This window comes from Mytilus californianus, unplaced genomic scaffold, assembly GCF_021869535.1.
Source record: "Mytilus californianus isolate M0D057914Y unplaced genomic scaffold, xbMytCali1.0.p SCAF_6, whole genome shotgun sequence".
In the NCBI taxonomy this organism is placed as follows: domain Eukaryota; kingdom Metazoa; phylum Mollusca; class Bivalvia; order Mytilida; family Mytilidae; genus Mytilus; species Mytilus californianus.
Genome location: NW_026262712.1, coordinates 75765539 through 75784189, shown reverse-complemented (window position 1 = coordinate 75784189; position 18651 = coordinate 75765539). Strand labels below are relative to the sequence as shown.

Here is an 18651-nt window from a genome sequence, read left to right as displayed (position 1 = left end):
CAAGACTAACAAAGTCCAGAGGCTCCTGACTTGGGGCAGGCGCAAAGGTGCGGCGGGGTTAAACGTGTTTAGTGAGATCTCAACCCTCCCCCTATACCTCTAGTCAATGTAGAAAAAACAAACATAGAGCAATACGCACAGTAAAACTCAGTCCTTGTTCTACATTCTTTTCATATGTGACAACGACTAGTGTACTCACAGCAGACATCCTGAAAGTTGTATGTTTATACTAGCGACCCATGGAGAACAGGTTAGGGAACGACCTTGAAGTGAACAGATATAAGGGAAAGTGACATAGAGTCTTACAGATCACATTATAATGCATCAACTTGCATGTTTAATACTTTTGATCAGCGGTCTCTTATTGGGAACGGTTTTTACAATTTTAAAATAAATATTTATTAACTGACTCGCAGAAATTTAGAATAATATTAGATGTGTTTTGGCATATAACAAAGGACCTAGTGTATATATTCGTGACGTCACATGATAATAGAATGTATTTCTGATCCATTCAAAATTGCATACAAAAAGCATTTGCCAATACACGCAAATAAAGTTTATGATTGTAAGAAGAAACAACCTGTATAATTCAAACAATGCCTATATTTATCAAATTGTGAAATATATGATGCAAAATTAGCAATTATTTTACTTCAACTAATAATATACACTAAGTTTGTACAGCTGCAGGTATTGGTCTACCTTGACCTAGTACATAATCACTCATCCATTCTGGTAAATTCCAAAGAATCCGAAAAAGTAGTTTTGCATCATTTCCAACTAGATAGCGATGATGTGGATGTTTTGCTGTTAGCGCATGAATATACGCTTCGTAAACAAGGTGAACTCTTGGTGACCCTACATAATTAATTCCTGTCCTAATACGCTTCTTTGCTGAAAAGAAACGAAAAAATAATTTTAGTCTGGCTTTAAAAAAAAATTGAGGGTTAGGGAGGACAGGGTAAAAACAACGCCTTGTTCTCCTTGTTCTTACTGTTCTGCCGCCTATGAGATTACAACTGTCAAATTATGCAATCATACTATTTCATATTTACCCACAAAGACTTAGCTCTTATTTGCAGATGCTAAATGGTATGAAGCTGATAATATATTGGGATATACAAATCATTTGAATACTGTTAACATTCACGCTATTATTAATGGATGGATGGCCGTATGATGATAGAGTTCATTGTTTACGCATGTTTGTGTAATGTAGTAAAGAAATATTTGTCGGTTAAGCTCATACATCATAATATTTTACAAAATATTCAGATCAAAAATTTACTAAAAGAAGATTATTTAGAAAAATAAGTTACTTGCCTTTTTCAACATACTCCTTTCCGTAATATATCTGCATGTGTGTTGATAAACTGTTAAACTTGTTTGTTAATGCATTACAAATTGTATCAGGATCTGCTATATTTGTTCTAAAGTATCCGGGTTCTATAATATGCACCGTTACTCCTCTTCGATAAAGTTCACGCCTATAATAGAATTATCCAAATATTCAATTATAACCATAGTTTACGAATTTCATTTAAATAGTCTTAATTGAAAACGATAGAATTTTTCAATACTTTTGCAAATTTAGTTTATATCATGCTTTTTCAAGAATGTAATAAAAAGTATTGGCCACGGAGCTCTTTTTCAAGCTGAAGGTTTTGCAAAATTGCCATATTATAGCTTGAAATATCAATTTTGTGTGAATAAAAAAAAAGATTAACAATTAAAATGTGTGAAATAAAATGAGAAGATTGATTGACAACATATTTGTTACGTTTGGAGGCGTGCTTATTAACAAACAATCGGCATTCCAATGGGAACCAACTGTGCCCCATTTCTTGCCGACTTGTTCCTTTATTCATATGAGGCTGACGTCAAACAGAAACTTTTTAAGAAGAAAGAAAAGAAGTTAGCAGTATCCTTTAACTTCACTTTCCGCTATATAGATGATGATCTCTCACTAAATAATTCAAAATTTGGTGTCCATGTTGAACGCATCTATCCCATCTAACTTGAGATAAAGGATAAAACAGATAGGTTAAGTCTGTCTCACATCTTGACTAACATCTAGAAATTAACAATGAGAGTCGGTTGAAAACAAAACTTTACGACAAAAAGAAATGATTTCAGCTTCCCAATTGAGAACTTTCCATTTCTATGTAGCAACATTCCTGCAGCACCTGATTACGGAGTATTTATCTCCCAGTTGATACGATATTTTCTTGTATTTCCTATGATTTCCTTGATAAAGGGTTGCTGCTATTAAACCAAGAGTTCCAAGTGGTGAAGTCGAAATCATCCTTTCGTAAATTTTACGGACGCCATCACGAGTTGGTTGACCGTTATGGAATATCTGTTTCACAGATGATGACGAATATGTTCGATTTGTCGTAACTACAATCCCGTCCCCTTTTCCCCAAATGTGACTTACCGAATTATACTTTTCACCGGATTTCTACTAACATGAGCAACACGACGGGTGCCACATATGAAGAAGGATCTGCTTACCCTTCCGGAGCACATGAGATCACCCCCTAGTTTCTTATGGGGTTCGTGTTGCTCAGTCCTTAGTTTTCTATGTTGTGTTTTGTGTACTGTTGTTTGTCTGATGGTTTTTTTTCTCTTTTAGCCATGGCGTTGTCAGTTTATTTTCGACTCATGAGTTTGAATGTCCCTTTGGTATCTTTCGCCTTTCTTTTATAGGTCTTATAATGTGCTTTCAGAAAAAAGGGGAAAATGTGGTAACGGGCCTCGTTTTCTTTTTACAAAACATCGGTATATTTACTCTATATTCCTTTTTAAAAGTCAGATTATCTGAGTTGTCTCCATTTATTTTGCTAAGCTTAACATTAATGAATTTTTAATTAAAAAAAAAACAAGTTTAACACACGATTTTCGTTATCTAAATGTAACGTCAATCATAAATTCTGGACGTTAAGCAACCAACAATCAATCAATCAATCAATCAATCATAAACTAACTGCATTCATCTAACTAATTTTGCACATTTAATTAAAGATGTAAACATACAATGTATGTTTTTTTTTTTTTTTTTTTTTTTTTTTACTATAAAAATGGCGGAAGACATACGCTCTACCGTACGAAAAGAAGGATTACTTACAATATAACTAATCGACGTATTTGAATATCAAAAATAAGCACACGCGTGACCGAACGACGCATGGATTAAACGAGTGCACGAGTGAAATCGTTAGCGGCGTTTGGTAACAAGATTGTCACTTTTAAACGATTGATGCAAAATTTGCATTTATTGTGAATCAAATTGTTGTTTAAAAGGCACCGGACTATTAATTGTTGACACACTTTATCAATTACTTTTAAGTGTCAGCTAGAAGTTTCAAGTGAGGGTGCGACAAAAGGCAGGGAAAGTTTCGAGAGTGAAAATAAACGACTTATTTCAGATCTGAGATAATCGGAATTTATCACAACGGGAAATAAATCACCATCACCTATATAATAAAAATATATAATTGCTAGCGTTTCTAGGCTTTCATGTACAGGTTCACTGACCTGCATTACCAACCTAAGATGGTTAGTCTTTCTGTAAAAAGAAATTACCGGAAGAATCATGTAACTGAAATAATATAAGGTCGGACAACTTAAAGCCATTTTGTTTTAGAAATCAAAGTTCGTTTTTGTTAATATCCTTTTGTCGTGGTTCGGTACTTATGCATCCCACCATTGTGTTGTTGTGCTATGGTAAATTTTGTATTCTTGTCTTTCATTTTTGCTTATGAGCTTTGTCTATAGAGTGTCTACATGCCATTTTGTTTTGCTTTGTTGACATTGTTGTTTGTTTTTATAGTGATTACGATAATAACACAATGTTGACTGCTGTACCCACTTTTTTTTTAACATTTTTACCTATTATGTATGTTTTGTTTTGCTCACACATTGTTGTCAATATAATGGAATTTTACGCGACTGTCATACAAGTGAGCGGTTTAGCTAGCTATAAAACCAGGTTTAATCAACCATATTCTACATACGGAAATACCTGTTCAAAGTCAGGATTATTACAGTTGTTTTCCATTCCTTTGATGTGTTAGAGCTTTTGATTTTGCCATTTGTTAAGTGACTTTCCGTTTTGAATTTTACTTGGAGTATTTTTGTTATTTTACTTTTTACTCATGAATGTCAAAAGCACTGCCTCGATCTTGCTGCAAGATGTGAACTCTATCTTCAGTTGAGGTAAGCTAAATTTTGAATCATTGGAAAACTTTGTGCTGTGGAGTAGTTTGACAACGTTTTCTAGTGAGGCAGATGATTTTCTGATTTGGAATCAAGGCTTCAGTGCCGTTCAAAGACCGATGCGACTGAATAGTGGATGATTTAAATGCAAAACTGGCATTGCAAAGCAGGTACTAGCATTTACACTTGCAATTTTATAATTATTTCATGAATATTCAGGTCGATAACAAATCCACATTAATCCAATAGATTTGCACAAAAGAGATTATTTCAGTTTCCCCAATTGTGAACTTTCCATTTCTATTTAGAAACATTCCTGTAGCGCCATGTATATGGATTATATATCTCCTTGTTGATACGATATTCCAGAGCTTACGTTTCTTATCATGATTTTCTTGATATAGAGTTGCTGCTAACAACGAAATTATTAAACCAAGGATTCCAAGTAGTAAATTTAAAGTCATCTTTACGGACGCCATCAAAATAGAAAAGAAAGGATATGGGGTATCCATCCATGACACAAAACCAGTGCATGCACTGCAAAAAAACTCAAAAAGTAAAGGAACGGTGCTTTTATTACTGTTCTTCATCTCAAAGTCACAGCCAGGCCTTCAACACAAGTTGGTTGACCTTCATGGAATATCAGTTTCACAGATGCAACGGATATCTTCCAATTGTCGTAACTACAATCCCGTCCTTTTCTTAGAATGTGATATAACCGAATGAGACTAAGCACATAATTTGTACTTATATGAGCAACACGACGGGAACCACATGTTGACAGGATCTGCTTAGCCTTCCGGTGAACCTGATACCATCCCGATTTTCGATAAGGATCGTGATCCTCAGTCTTTCGTTTTGTGTTGTGTATGTTTTGATATATAAATTGTTGTCGTTTTTTCGTCTTTTTTTTTTTTTTGTTCTTTTGCTATTACATTGTCAGTTTGTCGTTAACTTAAAAAAAAAGAGTTCGAACATCCTTTTGGGATCTTCCGCCTCCTTTCTGCAGGATGATAAGCATAAAAGGCAGAATTTTCTATTTCAATTGGAAAAAGAGGGCATGTTAGACGTCCTGCAAAAGGCCTAATTTGACCCTTTAGAATTGTTATAAGGGTTCCTGTATGTTAAGATTGTGGCTGTCTCCCTACGCGCCATATTCCTACCATTTCTCTTTCCGACCGGACGGGGCTGTGTATTTATATGTCCTGTAAAGCCAAAGGGACACCCCTCAAGCATGGGTTTAACTGACAGAGGTGAGGCAGAAGTCAAGGGCTGACAATATCTATATACCCCACTCAGCCCTTGGTGTTCATTCAATACAAAAACAATTTATAAATATTCCAATAAGTAAATTTAAAATAAAAAAGACCAGAATGGCGGGCAGATCGTTTGGACTGACACCGAGAAGACATGATATGTTTTATCAGGACAGAAATATTGAGCTGCACCGGATCCACGTTGATTGGTCTCACATTGACAAACAATTCTTGTAAATGAAACATCCAGATTCGTGCATTAGTTATATGTAACAACGGTATAGATGTTGTTTTGCTGGTTAAAAATTAATTTGCGGTCTTCAAAACTATTGATTCCAAGTCCATCAAATTGAGAAATTCTCTTCCAAATTGTGTTTCCGAAAGAGTAATAATCATAAAAGAAGATCAAGTTCTTATTTTAACTTTATAAACAGTGAAAAGATTAATGCATTTCAATATTTTTGCGTAAATAGTTAGAGATAGCTACTTATGACATATGTTACTTAGCCTACCTTAACACATCTGAATATCCTTCGACAGCATATTTTGAAATCGTATAAGGTGCCGGGGCCATAGCTATTCTCCCCACTATGCTTGACATATTAATAATACGACCGTTAGCTTTCAGAAGTAGTGGGAGAAAAACTCGACACATCTCAATCATTCCGAACGTATTTACTGCTAACGTTTCCTGATAGTCCTCCCTTGACAACCATTCTACTGGTGCCGGTGACCCAACTATCCCAGCATTGTTCACCAATCCCCACATTCCTGTAACATAAACAAAAATGAGCATATATGGTTTTGTTTAATACATTAAACCGTACACTTTAAAAATAAAGTATTTAGTTGGTGTCCTTAGACATTGGTATTGACTACATCTGTATAATAAAGTATTGTGGGAGATAAACTTATCATTAGATGGAGAGTCGTCTCATTTGCACTTATACCACATCTTCTAATTTATATTATCAAAGATACGTGGGATTAAAATGTTGCACGACAAACGTGCGTTTAGTTTTACAAAATCGCTTGAATCAAAAAAGTTAAAAAAACATGATCATTAAAAGAAAACTATCCTGTTAACTAACAGAAGCATTCGTTTTCAGTTTCATATGAAGAAATGCTTTGTCATAATTTTATCTAAAGATCTAATACTAACAAATGAAGTATAATATTATTCACCTGTATCTTTTGGTAATGATGCTATAACATTCACTAGTGCACTGTTTATACTTTCTGTTTTGGAGACGTCTAACTGAATTGCTTGAACTGTATCTGAAGTTTCTTTATTAAGCATGTCTATTCCTTGTTGTGTAAAACAACCAGCGAACACATGGAAACCCAAATCATCTAATCTTTTCGCTAATAAATTTCCAAATCCAGAATCACACCCCGTTATCATAACATAACGATGTCTATAGTTTCCTACTGTTTGACGATTGCGGAGCCATTTCCATGTAAACAACAGAGCTATAAATGACGTGATTACTAAAAACCACATAGCTACAGGAAAATACTGTGTTGTCAAAAATGCATAAGTTGCAAGTAAAGGAACTGACCTGAAATTATAATTTATCATCATACTTTATTTCCTTCTATTGGAGATTGACAAAAGACAACATGCATATATTACTTACAATTATAAAATTTTGAAATCATAAAATTAGAAATGTCACTTAATATTTTAAATGGAAAAATATTTACATTCTTCAGTATTTTAGAAAGGAACATCCTTCGTTAAGGACTTCCAAACAATGCTCTGGTGTTAAAATGTCCCAGAGATCTTCCTGATTGCCAAACAGAAAACCTGAAATGCTCACTAGTCAATTCTGTTAATCTATTATATAGTAAGAGTCTCTGTGTTTGAAGTTCTGTGCACAGACTTAGTTGATTGTTCAGGGTATCTTAAACAAAGTGTCCACACAATTTGCATTTTCCAGAGTCGACATGTTGCGATCGCATTAACATTTTATTGATTTTGTAACATGCTTAGATTTTGCAAAACTTTTTTTTTTGTAAGGATTGTTATTTTGCAAAAGATACTCTTTTAAAAGGTACGATTTTGACAAGTGACATTGTAATTTACAGCAAAAGAATACCATTACAGGCGTAAATGATTCAAATGTCGAGTAAAATGGCTATCATATCCTGTTCATCAAAAGAAAAAATTATTAGTTCAACATTTTGACAAACCTTTTTTTGAAATCAAAGAAAAATAAGGAAAACTTTAAAGAATTTTAAAAATCACAGCTTTATCAAAAACAAAGTTATCTACAGGCAAGAAAGTGACAAATACGAGTTTAAAAATATGGAAGCCTGATGCAAGTCTTCAAAAACAAGGAAGAAATTGATTGTTCCTGTTTTGAGACGCATTTCTACCCGGCACACATTGTTAGAGACATCAAGCAAAAAGGTGACTATGACATGATTTTCGACTTTTTCTAAGTTCTTTTCCTTTAGATATATGTCTAAGAAACGCATAATTTTAACAGAAAATGAATAACAACATGTAAATTTAAGAATTATACTGTTACTGTAAAGAACCGGTGCCTTATCTAGTTTTAAAGGTAAATCAAAAATGTTGATTACAATCGTTGAACCTTCATTAACTTTCCTCTAATATATATATATATATATATCAAAATTAGCTGATCTCAAAAACCTTACAATCACAATCATAGACCACAACGAGGGTTGGTCACGGGCCGAAAGACTTGCTCGGGAAAGGTTTTGGATAAGAAAGCTAAGGACAGTTTCCCCAGAGGGCATTAATGAAAAAACATAGAATGAGTCACTCATTTTCCCTACCATCACTCATTTTCCTGACATCATTTGTTTCCAGTTACTCCGGCTTCTTTACTTGACCCTTACAGTTTTAAGGATTCTTTTGGAATTTTTTGAATTTTACTAGTTAAAATACCAGGGTTCTTTTCATTTGGTAGGGATGTACAAGTACGCATCCACGTCCAATTTTTTAACCTTATCCCAAATTTACTCTTATTTTTTCTTTTCATTATAAAACTGCTATTTATTTGGGATGATAAAAGCCTCTGTTTGACATATTTTACCAGCTTATATCGATCAGTGCTGTTTTTTGGGGGGAATGTATTTACACGCAGTTGTTGTAACATCTTAACTGACGTCATTTTGGAATTTTAGAGTTGTGCCAGTTCATATCTCTAATTACTATTTTCATTTTAGGCATGTCTTTGAGTCGTTTTTTGGAAATTTTAAAAGTTTATTAGCGTCTCTACGTATGATGTTCGGGTGAAACTGTTTCACTTCTTTTATTGTATAGAATTCAAGATTGCTATAGTTTAATAATCAGAATAGATTGATCTGATTCATTTTACATCGTGCTCATACTACTGAAGGATATCTGTTATCCGAAATATTTATAGTTACATTTGTTCGTTTATTGTCATTTTTAGGTGATGTTGCACCCTTTTAGACTGGTTATATATTATATTTTGTAGTGTACTGTATCGTACTTATATGATCCATCGCCCCGTAAGATTTATCGTTGGCTATTATTCAGTCATTATATATGTATATATATATATATATATATATACATTTATTTATTTGATACACTTAATTTTTATTCATCAAATTTAGAGCCTGGCTACATTCCTTGACTTCAGCCGTCCGACAGTAAAACCCTTGTCAAATTTGGCAAGTTGGTCGTCCGTTTGGTTGCCCGGGAGGTGTAATTACACATTTAGGAGAGACCGGTTGGAATGGGGACCTTCAATCCGATACCTAGTAAAGGGTGAATGCCACAATGTCTGAACATCAAAAACAAGTCGCTGCGGGGTCCGTTGGTGGCTTTTGTCTATGCCAAATGTTAGCCCTATCCAAAATATTCTTATTAATGAAAGTCACAAATTTCCCGCATTTTACCTACAATTAAACACTTTGTATTTTCTCGTTCTAGTAAGCAAGAATCAATTGCTACTGCATGTAAGCAAGCAACAATCAAGCATTGCCAGATTATGTTTAATTAATGTCGTGAAATAAAAAGATATGGGATAGCTATCCATTACACTAAATCAGGACATGCACAGCAAAAACCAAAAAAAGCAAAGGAACAGCGCTTTTTGTTTGCTGTTCTTCACTCAAAAGTCACAGTGATGCCTACAACACGGAGCAAAACCTCTCACCTCACTGCAATTTAAGACAGCCCCTAGTACCGGTTGAGCGGAATTCTTTGCAAAGTAACGCTCACGCCACAAATGTTTATTGAAGAACACAGCCATGGAGTAATATCAATAAAATAAATCTGGCAAAGAAATCAAACATTAACTGTGATAATTTAGCCCGACAATCACACTGAAGCGTGCAAAAACAATACAAACATTTCGACAACCACGGTTATTATAAGGATCTACTCACAGGGGTCTCTTCCTATATAAAGTTATACATAGACGTGCCGCTGGTTATGGGTCACTTTTTATGAATGTAAAATATATCAATGGGGTGCAATTTCACAGAGGTCACATATCAATCGGTAGAAATGTATATGTCAATGGGTCATACATGTTCACATTCTGTTAAGATGTCTGTCTCATTGAAATGTTATGTCATGATAGCAGGGAGATATATATAGATGGGTTGTGATTTTTTTATGAAATACATTAATGGGTAGGAATTTTCGCATAAATCAATATACGAATGGGGGTGTTTTTCACACAGTAGCCGGACGTCTGTACCCAAATTCGTAAGTTGATGACCCTACACCCCCACCCCCACCTCGGTGGATCTGGTCCGATATTCAGGTCTTCAAACAACCAGGTCGAATGAGTGATGTTGGTAAAAGCATTTCCCTTTTAATTATGAAATACATGTTTCTCAATGCTTATTTGTGACTCAATTTGTGACACAAAAATTGTCACTTACCTGTAATGCACATTTATATTTGTCGTAAAGTGTAAATTATAAACACAACCTGGGTAAATAAAAGTGGGTAATATAATGTGTAAAACATGTGTGATAGTTGACGGAAATAAATGTTTGACTAAAAAACATGTGTACTTGCTTTTAAATTCCGCATGACTGAATCTGTATAATAATTTTATGAAATTGCTTTTTCATGTTATATAGTCATGTATTCATTCATCACGAGAGGAAAGGACACTTTCACATGATTGTATAGCCCCTTACTATGCAGGATACAAGACCACGCGTTTTGATTTGTATATTTAGTTACCCTTATCGTAACATAATAACAGTAAGTATGTATGTGTATCGTTAGTCAATGACCTAAATTCATTATCAACAGTTACATATATATGTTACAGTGGTATACATATCTGTCTCAAGATAATGTCAGTTTTTCGTACAACTAGGTCCAGGGTGTCTAATATAAAAAACGGAGATGTATGATTGATTGATTGATTGATTGGTGGTTAACGCCGCTTTCATCACTTTGTTTTGTTTGCCTTTTTTTTTTTTTTTTTTTGGGGGGGGGGGGGGTTGTAGTTTGAAGGGGTTTTGGGTTTCTTTAATTTTATTAGAGGATGTTTAAATAAAATTATACTACTTACCAATGTATTAAAAATGAAATTTCCTAACTACCATAACAGTTATGTCGTTAAGACAACTTCATTAATTATTTTATGATGTGCTGAAGTGCTTTTGCGCCACATTTTATTTTCAAACGGTAATTCGTAAGTTTGTGCTAAATTTTACTTGACGATTGATGATGACATCGTTGTATTTATAGTGAGATTGAAAGTGACAATGCACTTCTTAATTTTCCACGGACTCAAAACTTCTCTGTTATGATGTAGAAAATGAAAGCAACATTTTATAAATTCCATGCGTCCGAAGCGCTTTTCTGAATTAACCTTCGTCAGGAACGCTCAAAGCCGAACGATGTAAAAGAACCGAAACAGTTGAAGAGCTGTATGGCCAAACAGGACCTAAAAATAAGAGTCAAATCCATCTAAGGTCAACTTTGCCCTTTACTATACACTATCTACATCAAATCCCTCAATAAAAATGCAATGCGTCGTAAGAAGCAGACATAATTAAAAAAAAAAGTGAGCATTTGCTTAGCCTTTTAGCCTAATTGTGTCGTCTGATTGTATAAAGCCTTTTCTTTTTATCTGCTGTTTAATCACTTTTAAAATGTGCTATATGATATATTTAACTCCACAATTGATAACTGCCGGTCCGTTGCCTTGATAAAAGTAGGGTGTGAAATCCTGTGATAAAATTAAAGTTTTATCCAAGAGTTGGCACAGTCTTATATTTTTTTAAGTATATGATAATAAGCCTTTTTAAATCAGTTGCGCAGATGCATTATTGGTTCAAATGAGTTGTGACACAAAAGGGCGCATTTGTTGCGCAAATGCATGTTTTTTTAATAAAGTTCATCGTAATATTTCTACACAGTTCCTCGGTCAATATTTGAATTTATATGTGACTAAATAGCGAAATGCTTTTATCACTTGCGTCTATATACGTGTATAAACTTTTCAATTTTGTCTTGAGATTTGCCTTTTAAATGGCTAGTCTTTAATGCTCTTACATATAAAAAAATATATTCCATTTAACTACACCCTGGATTCAAACTTTAAATTATGAATTTCTGTGTATTACTGTTTTGATATTGCCTGTGTGAGTTTAATTTTTATTTTGTTTCATCAACTATACCGGTATTATATAGTTATGTGAATTTCCGTATCAGATTTTTATTGTTCGTTCTTCTATATACCTTTTGTTTTTCAAAAAAAATAGAGGTCTATAAAAAATAGTTTTAGCCCGCCACTGCATGTACATATTCATGTTCCTGTCCAAAGTCAGGAAGTCCTATTAGATATTTTTTTTGTTATATTTATTAGAAATTTGTTTATTGATGACAAATCTTTGATAGTCCCTCTAAGGTATTCACATAATTTCAAGAAAAAACACTGTCAGTGTAACTTGAGTTAACCAATCTACATAAATTGTAGATTTTACTTTTCTTCTATTAAACTTTATTTTTTATTGTTTGATTATTTCTCTGTTGTTTGTTTGGTTTTTTTTTGTTATTTTTTTCGTGTTTGTGTTGTTTATTGTTTTGTTGTTTGGATTTTTTTTTTTGGGGGGGGGGGGGCTTAAATAAAAGGTTTTCATGTATAAATTACAATATTGCGTTATCATAGAGAGAATGTAAGGGAAATAATTACGTTTTAATGTATAAGCAAGTACAATTTAACACATTTGAGAAATACAAATGAATAAAACTAATCGTTTCGAGTCATCACACGTTTTTTGAATATTTAACGATAGCCATCTACAAACAATACTTAAATTATGTAATAAAAAATAGACATAAACTTAAAACAAACAATACTCGTGATTGTATACAGCATCACCATATATCTTACTGAAATATAATACCGGAAAACACCAGATGCAGTGATTGAACACCAACTTTAAAATTGTAATCATTACAAATTCGCCTCCTTAGAGTCCAAATAACTGTTGGCAATTTCATTATTCGTACCCCAAAACGAAAATTTAATTAGATTACATCAAATATTTGACAAATTTAGAATTTTATATGCCCTGGTGAAAATGATTTTACTCCATTGAAATCTAAGACATCAATGTAAACATGCAAGTACCTTTCCAACTGAGAGATACACAACAAGGTTAAATCACAATCGAGAAAACAAACACAAAAATAAAATCATAGAACATGTCTTTCGGTCTATCTTTTTAAATGGTATAAAGATTACCATAAGAAAACGAAAGTGTGATTTTGTAAGAGTAGGTAGAGGTGAATAAATTTCCTTTGTACATTTGCAATGCAGCATTTCTGCACCTGTCTGTCTTTTGTTGAAGAGCGCAATCTAGTTTACCTTTATTTTAATTTTGTTCATTTTGTCGTTTGGTTGCTGTTTCATTGACGTACACTTCGTATATTTTACTCATATTAGAAAAATAAAGATTGTTAACAGAGACTACGACCTCTTTTGTCTGCAGGTTTTACCAAAACTATAGATTGATTGATAATTCATTTGGTCTGTTTATTAAAGTAAGCTTATTACTACGATTCATAACAGTAAAGAAATAAGTTGCTATAAAAAGGCAGAGCTAGTCCACACAAGAATAGCAATCTTTTGGTGGTATACTTTATCTACAAAACGATTTTAATGATTATAACACAAAAAAAACTTATAGCTTTAATCATTTCTTGGGGCCTCGGTGGCCGAGTGGTCTAAGTAGTTACTACTGTAACCACTAGCCAGTCAACACTGAGGTTGTGGGTTCGAACCCCGCTCGTGCGGGTGCACTCGACTTCAATCTTAATTGACTAGGATTGTCAGTTTTCCTATCGAAGGTCGGGGTTTTTCTCCGGGCACTCCGGCTTCCTACACCAATTAAAACTGGCCGCCACGAAATAGCCCAAAAGCGGTGCTTAAAAGTGGCGTTAAAACACCAAAAATCAATTCAAATCAAATTAATCATTTCTTTGAAAGTCTAATGAAAGTTGTTTTGGTCATCTATCTCTTCATGTGTCTTTGGTCATCTATCTCTTCATGTGTCTTTGGTCATCTATCTCTTCGTGTGTCTTTGGTCTTCTTATGCCTTCAGATGTAAGGGTTTGAGTGTTCCTGGTGAAGGTATATCCAGAAAAGCGCTTCGGACGCATGAAATTAATCAAGTGTTTATCATTTAGTGAAATTTTGTCAACGAAATAAAACTAATCTTCAATGGAACTAATCTAAAGAATTCTAAACACTGCTGAAATAGTTAAATATAATAAGCTTTGTCACAATAACGTACTAACAAGTTTCTTGTGCGACAGCACAAGTTACATAACAGAACTATTTACAGTTGAACATTTAGATCATACAGATATAAAACAACATTGTAAGGGTCGTTGTGTAATTGAGACAGACACAGCATAGTAAGAAACTTGTGGTGTCCAGTATCATCATTGAACTCATTCGTTATTACTATGTTTTCCTCTGTGATCTTAAGTAGAAGTAATAATAGATGAACTAAATATAACTTGAATTTTTATTTTTGACTATAAGTAAGAATAGTGCTGACGTCAAGGAACGACGATACTGTGCATGCGTTGCCAGCTGTTATTATCACGTCTCTCTTTATGGTATAACTATATATTGTAACATGAATGGTAATTTTTCCTTTCATCTTCGAGTGAGTTAAATTCTGTTATTTTTAGAGGAGTGCGTTAACTGAATGATTATTTAGTTATTGCATTCTGCCGTGTGTCGCTTGTCATAGGAAAAGCATTGAATGGGAGGAGCTAACACCAGTGCTCTAACTTCCATCTCAAAAGTTGTTATTTCACTGTCTAGCTCCGCCTCCTTGGCCTAGTAAACTATGAAATCAATGACCATAAAATGTCTTAATAAATTTAAACAAAATGCATACACAGCAATATATCAAAAACAAATCGAGAAAAAATGGGGGGAGGGGGGGTGGGGTGGGGGGGGGGGGGGGGGGGGTGGGGTGAAGTGAATAACCTGGTCTATAAAGGAAGAGGCGATATTGATAAATTGGTGGATACTTGTTTTTATCGTGACAACATAAATATTCCAAAAAAAATGTCACTGAAATTTTAGTCGTTTAATTTCCTCCACTTAATGAAAGAATAATACAAAATGTATTGTAACATGAATCTTTTTCCAGATCTTGAACCATTTATAAACTGGTGGCATAAACCGGTAAATGATATACCTAATAAAACTTTAAATATTCTGAAGACGGGCACAACTATAATTGAAGTCCTAGAGCGAAAGCATAGGCGAACCCTACCCTAGATTTAGACAAAAGGAACGGTTAACGTAGTTGGGTTGCTGGCTAATAGATACAACGTCCTGTCAAGGGTCCCTAGACAGAATACAATCTTCGTTTCAATAGTAGTATTACCTTCATAATTGGTATTAGAAAATGTTTCCTTCTTATCACAACAATAAAACTCCTTTGAAACTACACGCCATTTTCGAGTTGGAGGGCAGATAAACATCGAATAAAATTTTGCATCACCCTACTTTTTTGGGGGGAGAAAAAAAATTCAATAACACGTAAATGGCTATCGAGCCTGAATCCCACGGCAACAATTCATTTAAATGTACCTGTATCTGACAAACAAATCCAACTGACATCAGCTGCATGTGTTAATTTTCTGGAAATCAGATATAGTATCACGCCACTATTTGATTGACATATTGAAAAGTACAGTAAAGTTTTATTGGTCAGCATTTAACCTTTGACGTGTGTCATAGCCCATTAATGTTACAAATCATATATAGCCGTGCTTTACTCATTAACATATTTAATCAGTCAAAGCTACGCTTTTCGTGAATTAAATATGTTAATTCGTAAAAGGCGTGCTATATATATTTAACTTGTTTTTATAAATGTCGTAAATATAAAGTCATGTATAGGTTTGATTAATAGCAATATAATGACAAAATTTTAATTTGTATTGTCAAACGAGAAAAAAATTTGTAATAAATTAATAGTCAAATGATAATTTGACATGTTCTATGAAAATTTGAATCCTGTCGTTTATACTCCGTGGGTAGTCAGTGTTCATTAGTTGTAATCAAATATTTCTAACCTAGATGTCAAAGGTTCCAACCAGTATAGACGTGTAGTTTCAGCGCATGCGTAACATACATATGCAGTGCCCGAACCTTATAGGTAAATACTTATATTGTCTTGAACATAATTATCTTTATACGCTTTCAAAGACCGCAAAAATAAAATCAAAGAAAATTATCATAAACTTGCAATTGCAAGCAGTCATTAGATTTTAGAAATAATCTTTTATATTTCCATTAATGAAAATAAATTATAACGTTAAGATAAGTCTAATTGGCATATTGGATCATCTAAAGTATAAGATTGTTTCTAGACTTTCATCTTCTAACGTCTAATAACTATCTTTTTTTCCGAAGTTGAAAATTGAAAAGAGTTGATGATGGAATTTCAAAGAACATACATATAATAAAACGGTCACCAAAGCAAGACAGCCCTTAGATTTATAGAATAACTAATCGGAGAATTCAAATAGAGAAAAATATTCAACGAGTGACCGAACAACACATTAATTCACGAATGCGCGTAGCGCATGAGTTAATTATCAGTGTTGTTCGGTCACGAGTTGAATATTTTTCGATATTTGAATTCTTTGATAAGTTATTCTTTTTATTACATTGGCAAATGGCTTTTTTTAATGAAATTAATGTAGACAATGTAAGGAGCTATATCTTTTTTCTACGCATTCACAATTTGTTTTGATCCGACGTTATCGACGTCTTGACAACGCCTATTGTTGTATGACGTCAGAGAGTGAAATAACCACGTTTATTTCACATGTGAAATTATCGGTTTTTATTTGACTGGGAAATCAATGTAATTCAATGCTACTAATATAATAAATAGATATACATATAATAGATTCAAAAAATAATTTATTAAATATCTCAGCTTTTTTTCTTTTCTTTGTAAAAACAAATTAGAAGTAATTTCGTGAACATAAAACTGATTGACTTATACATGTACATAAATTTAGGCAGACTTATATAAAATAATTTTCTTTCCGGCAGATTGAAGGTTTAAAGATATATATGACCACCTACTGACTTTCGTTAATAAGAAATTGACTAAGAGTCAAAATTGCAACAAACAGACACGAACTTATTGTTTTTTATTTGTTTGAATACAATGGAATCCAATTTCTCATCAAGAAATATTTGCGCTACTGAAAACACTTCAACAGATAATTTCCAAGAAGGCTATGGTAGAGTCGAACGGTCGCTACAAACTGTTTTGGATGATATCGTTTTTTGGAATCATAGGATAACATGGGATAACATTGATTAAATTGTTCAAAAGAAAACTTTGGACTTCAGTTAACATACTTATTGTGATTATGTCAATGTCTGATTCACTTACTCTTCCGTTTATCACTAGTACGCAATAACAGAAGTTCATGGGCACGGACATTTATTGGCTGACTACACTGGTCAGAGATATTTTTATAACAAGTAGCTGCATCAGCGCAATGATAATTGGGTTGGAAAGTAGTTTTGCCATACGAAATCCTTTAAAATTCAAGGAAACATGGAACATCAGTCTAACGGGAAAACTGTATGTTGTCATACAAGTCATGATGGTAATAATTGTTATTGTAAAACACGTGTATACCAAGTTTGATGACCCGTTCTACGATAAATACTTGCATGTACCGTATTATATACTGTTTTGTGGAATTCCTTTCCTTGGTGACGAACATATTTCTTGTAAGTGAATTGGTAAAAAATAACATAATTTTGAGCAAGATGACAAATGAAAAATTAGAAAGGGAGACAATGCGACAGGAAGCAGCCATCACAATAATGGTAATGACTGTTACCAGTGTATACTTCATCTGCATGGTACCAGGTCGTTTACTAGCTGGTGTAATGAAGGCCGGCTTATTGCGCGACGAACGTCAATTGATATCTTTAACCCTTACTTACCTTGAACTTTCTAATTTTTCATTTAACATCATTAATTATACAATGACAAGTTCATTCTTCAGAGAAGGATACAGGGAGCTTATAAGTGCACGCTTTAAGTGCAGATGTAGTCAAAGATCAGTCAAAAGTCCGACCGAAATATTTTGACTTTGCGACGCTAGTATAAGTTTAAATGTATTTTTTCTAGTACATTACGTAAGCTGGCCATTTTTGAGTCTGTCAACATTGCATTGACTTAATGGTTAATCGTTATAACTAAGCATGTGATATTTGCCACTGGATGGCAGGAAACAACTAAAAATAATATTTTCTATGAAAAAGATAAACATGATTCGCTGTCCCCATTATTTATACTAGTCTCCGACATTTATTAAATATTTCGTCTCGTTTACATTACCTGAACTATTTGAGCAACGGGAACTCTCTATGGTGCAGCTTTATTGTAATATTTTAAAAACGGACAAAGAGATATTTTAAAGCAATTGATTGAAAAAATTAAAAATTTGTGTAAAGTAATCTAAATCGACATTGTGTAAGAAGCATGACATTTGAAATGTTGAATAAAAGTTAAAAAGTGGATTTTAATATTTTTGCTTAACCTCCTCTGAAAAAAAAGTTGAAGAAATATAAATAAATCCAGTTTAAAATAATTGATATGGTTTTTTAATTGAATG

The 18651-nt window shown here is 33.5% G+C and overlaps 1 protein-coding gene across 1 annotated transcript; it reads right to left on the bottom strand.

The window, feature by feature from the left end:
- Nucleotides 1-634: 634 nt before the first annotated feature.
- Nucleotides 635-10437, bottom strand: LOC127704816 (17-beta-hydroxysteroid dehydrogenase type 6-like). The gene is made up of 5 exons (XM_052209040.1): nucleotides 10380-10437; nucleotides 6663-7039; nucleotides 5990-6248; nucleotides 1327-1490; nucleotides 635-897 (listed from the first exon to the last, which is right to left on the bottom strand). The coding sequence occupies exons 2-5, from the start codon at nucleotides 6979-6981 to the stop codon at nucleotides 674-676; spliced, it is 966 nt and encodes a 321-aa protein (XP_052065000.1). The 5' UTR covers nucleotides 6982-7039; nucleotides 10380-10437; the 3' UTR covers nucleotides 635-673.
- Nucleotides 10438-18651: the final 8214 nt, after the last annotated feature.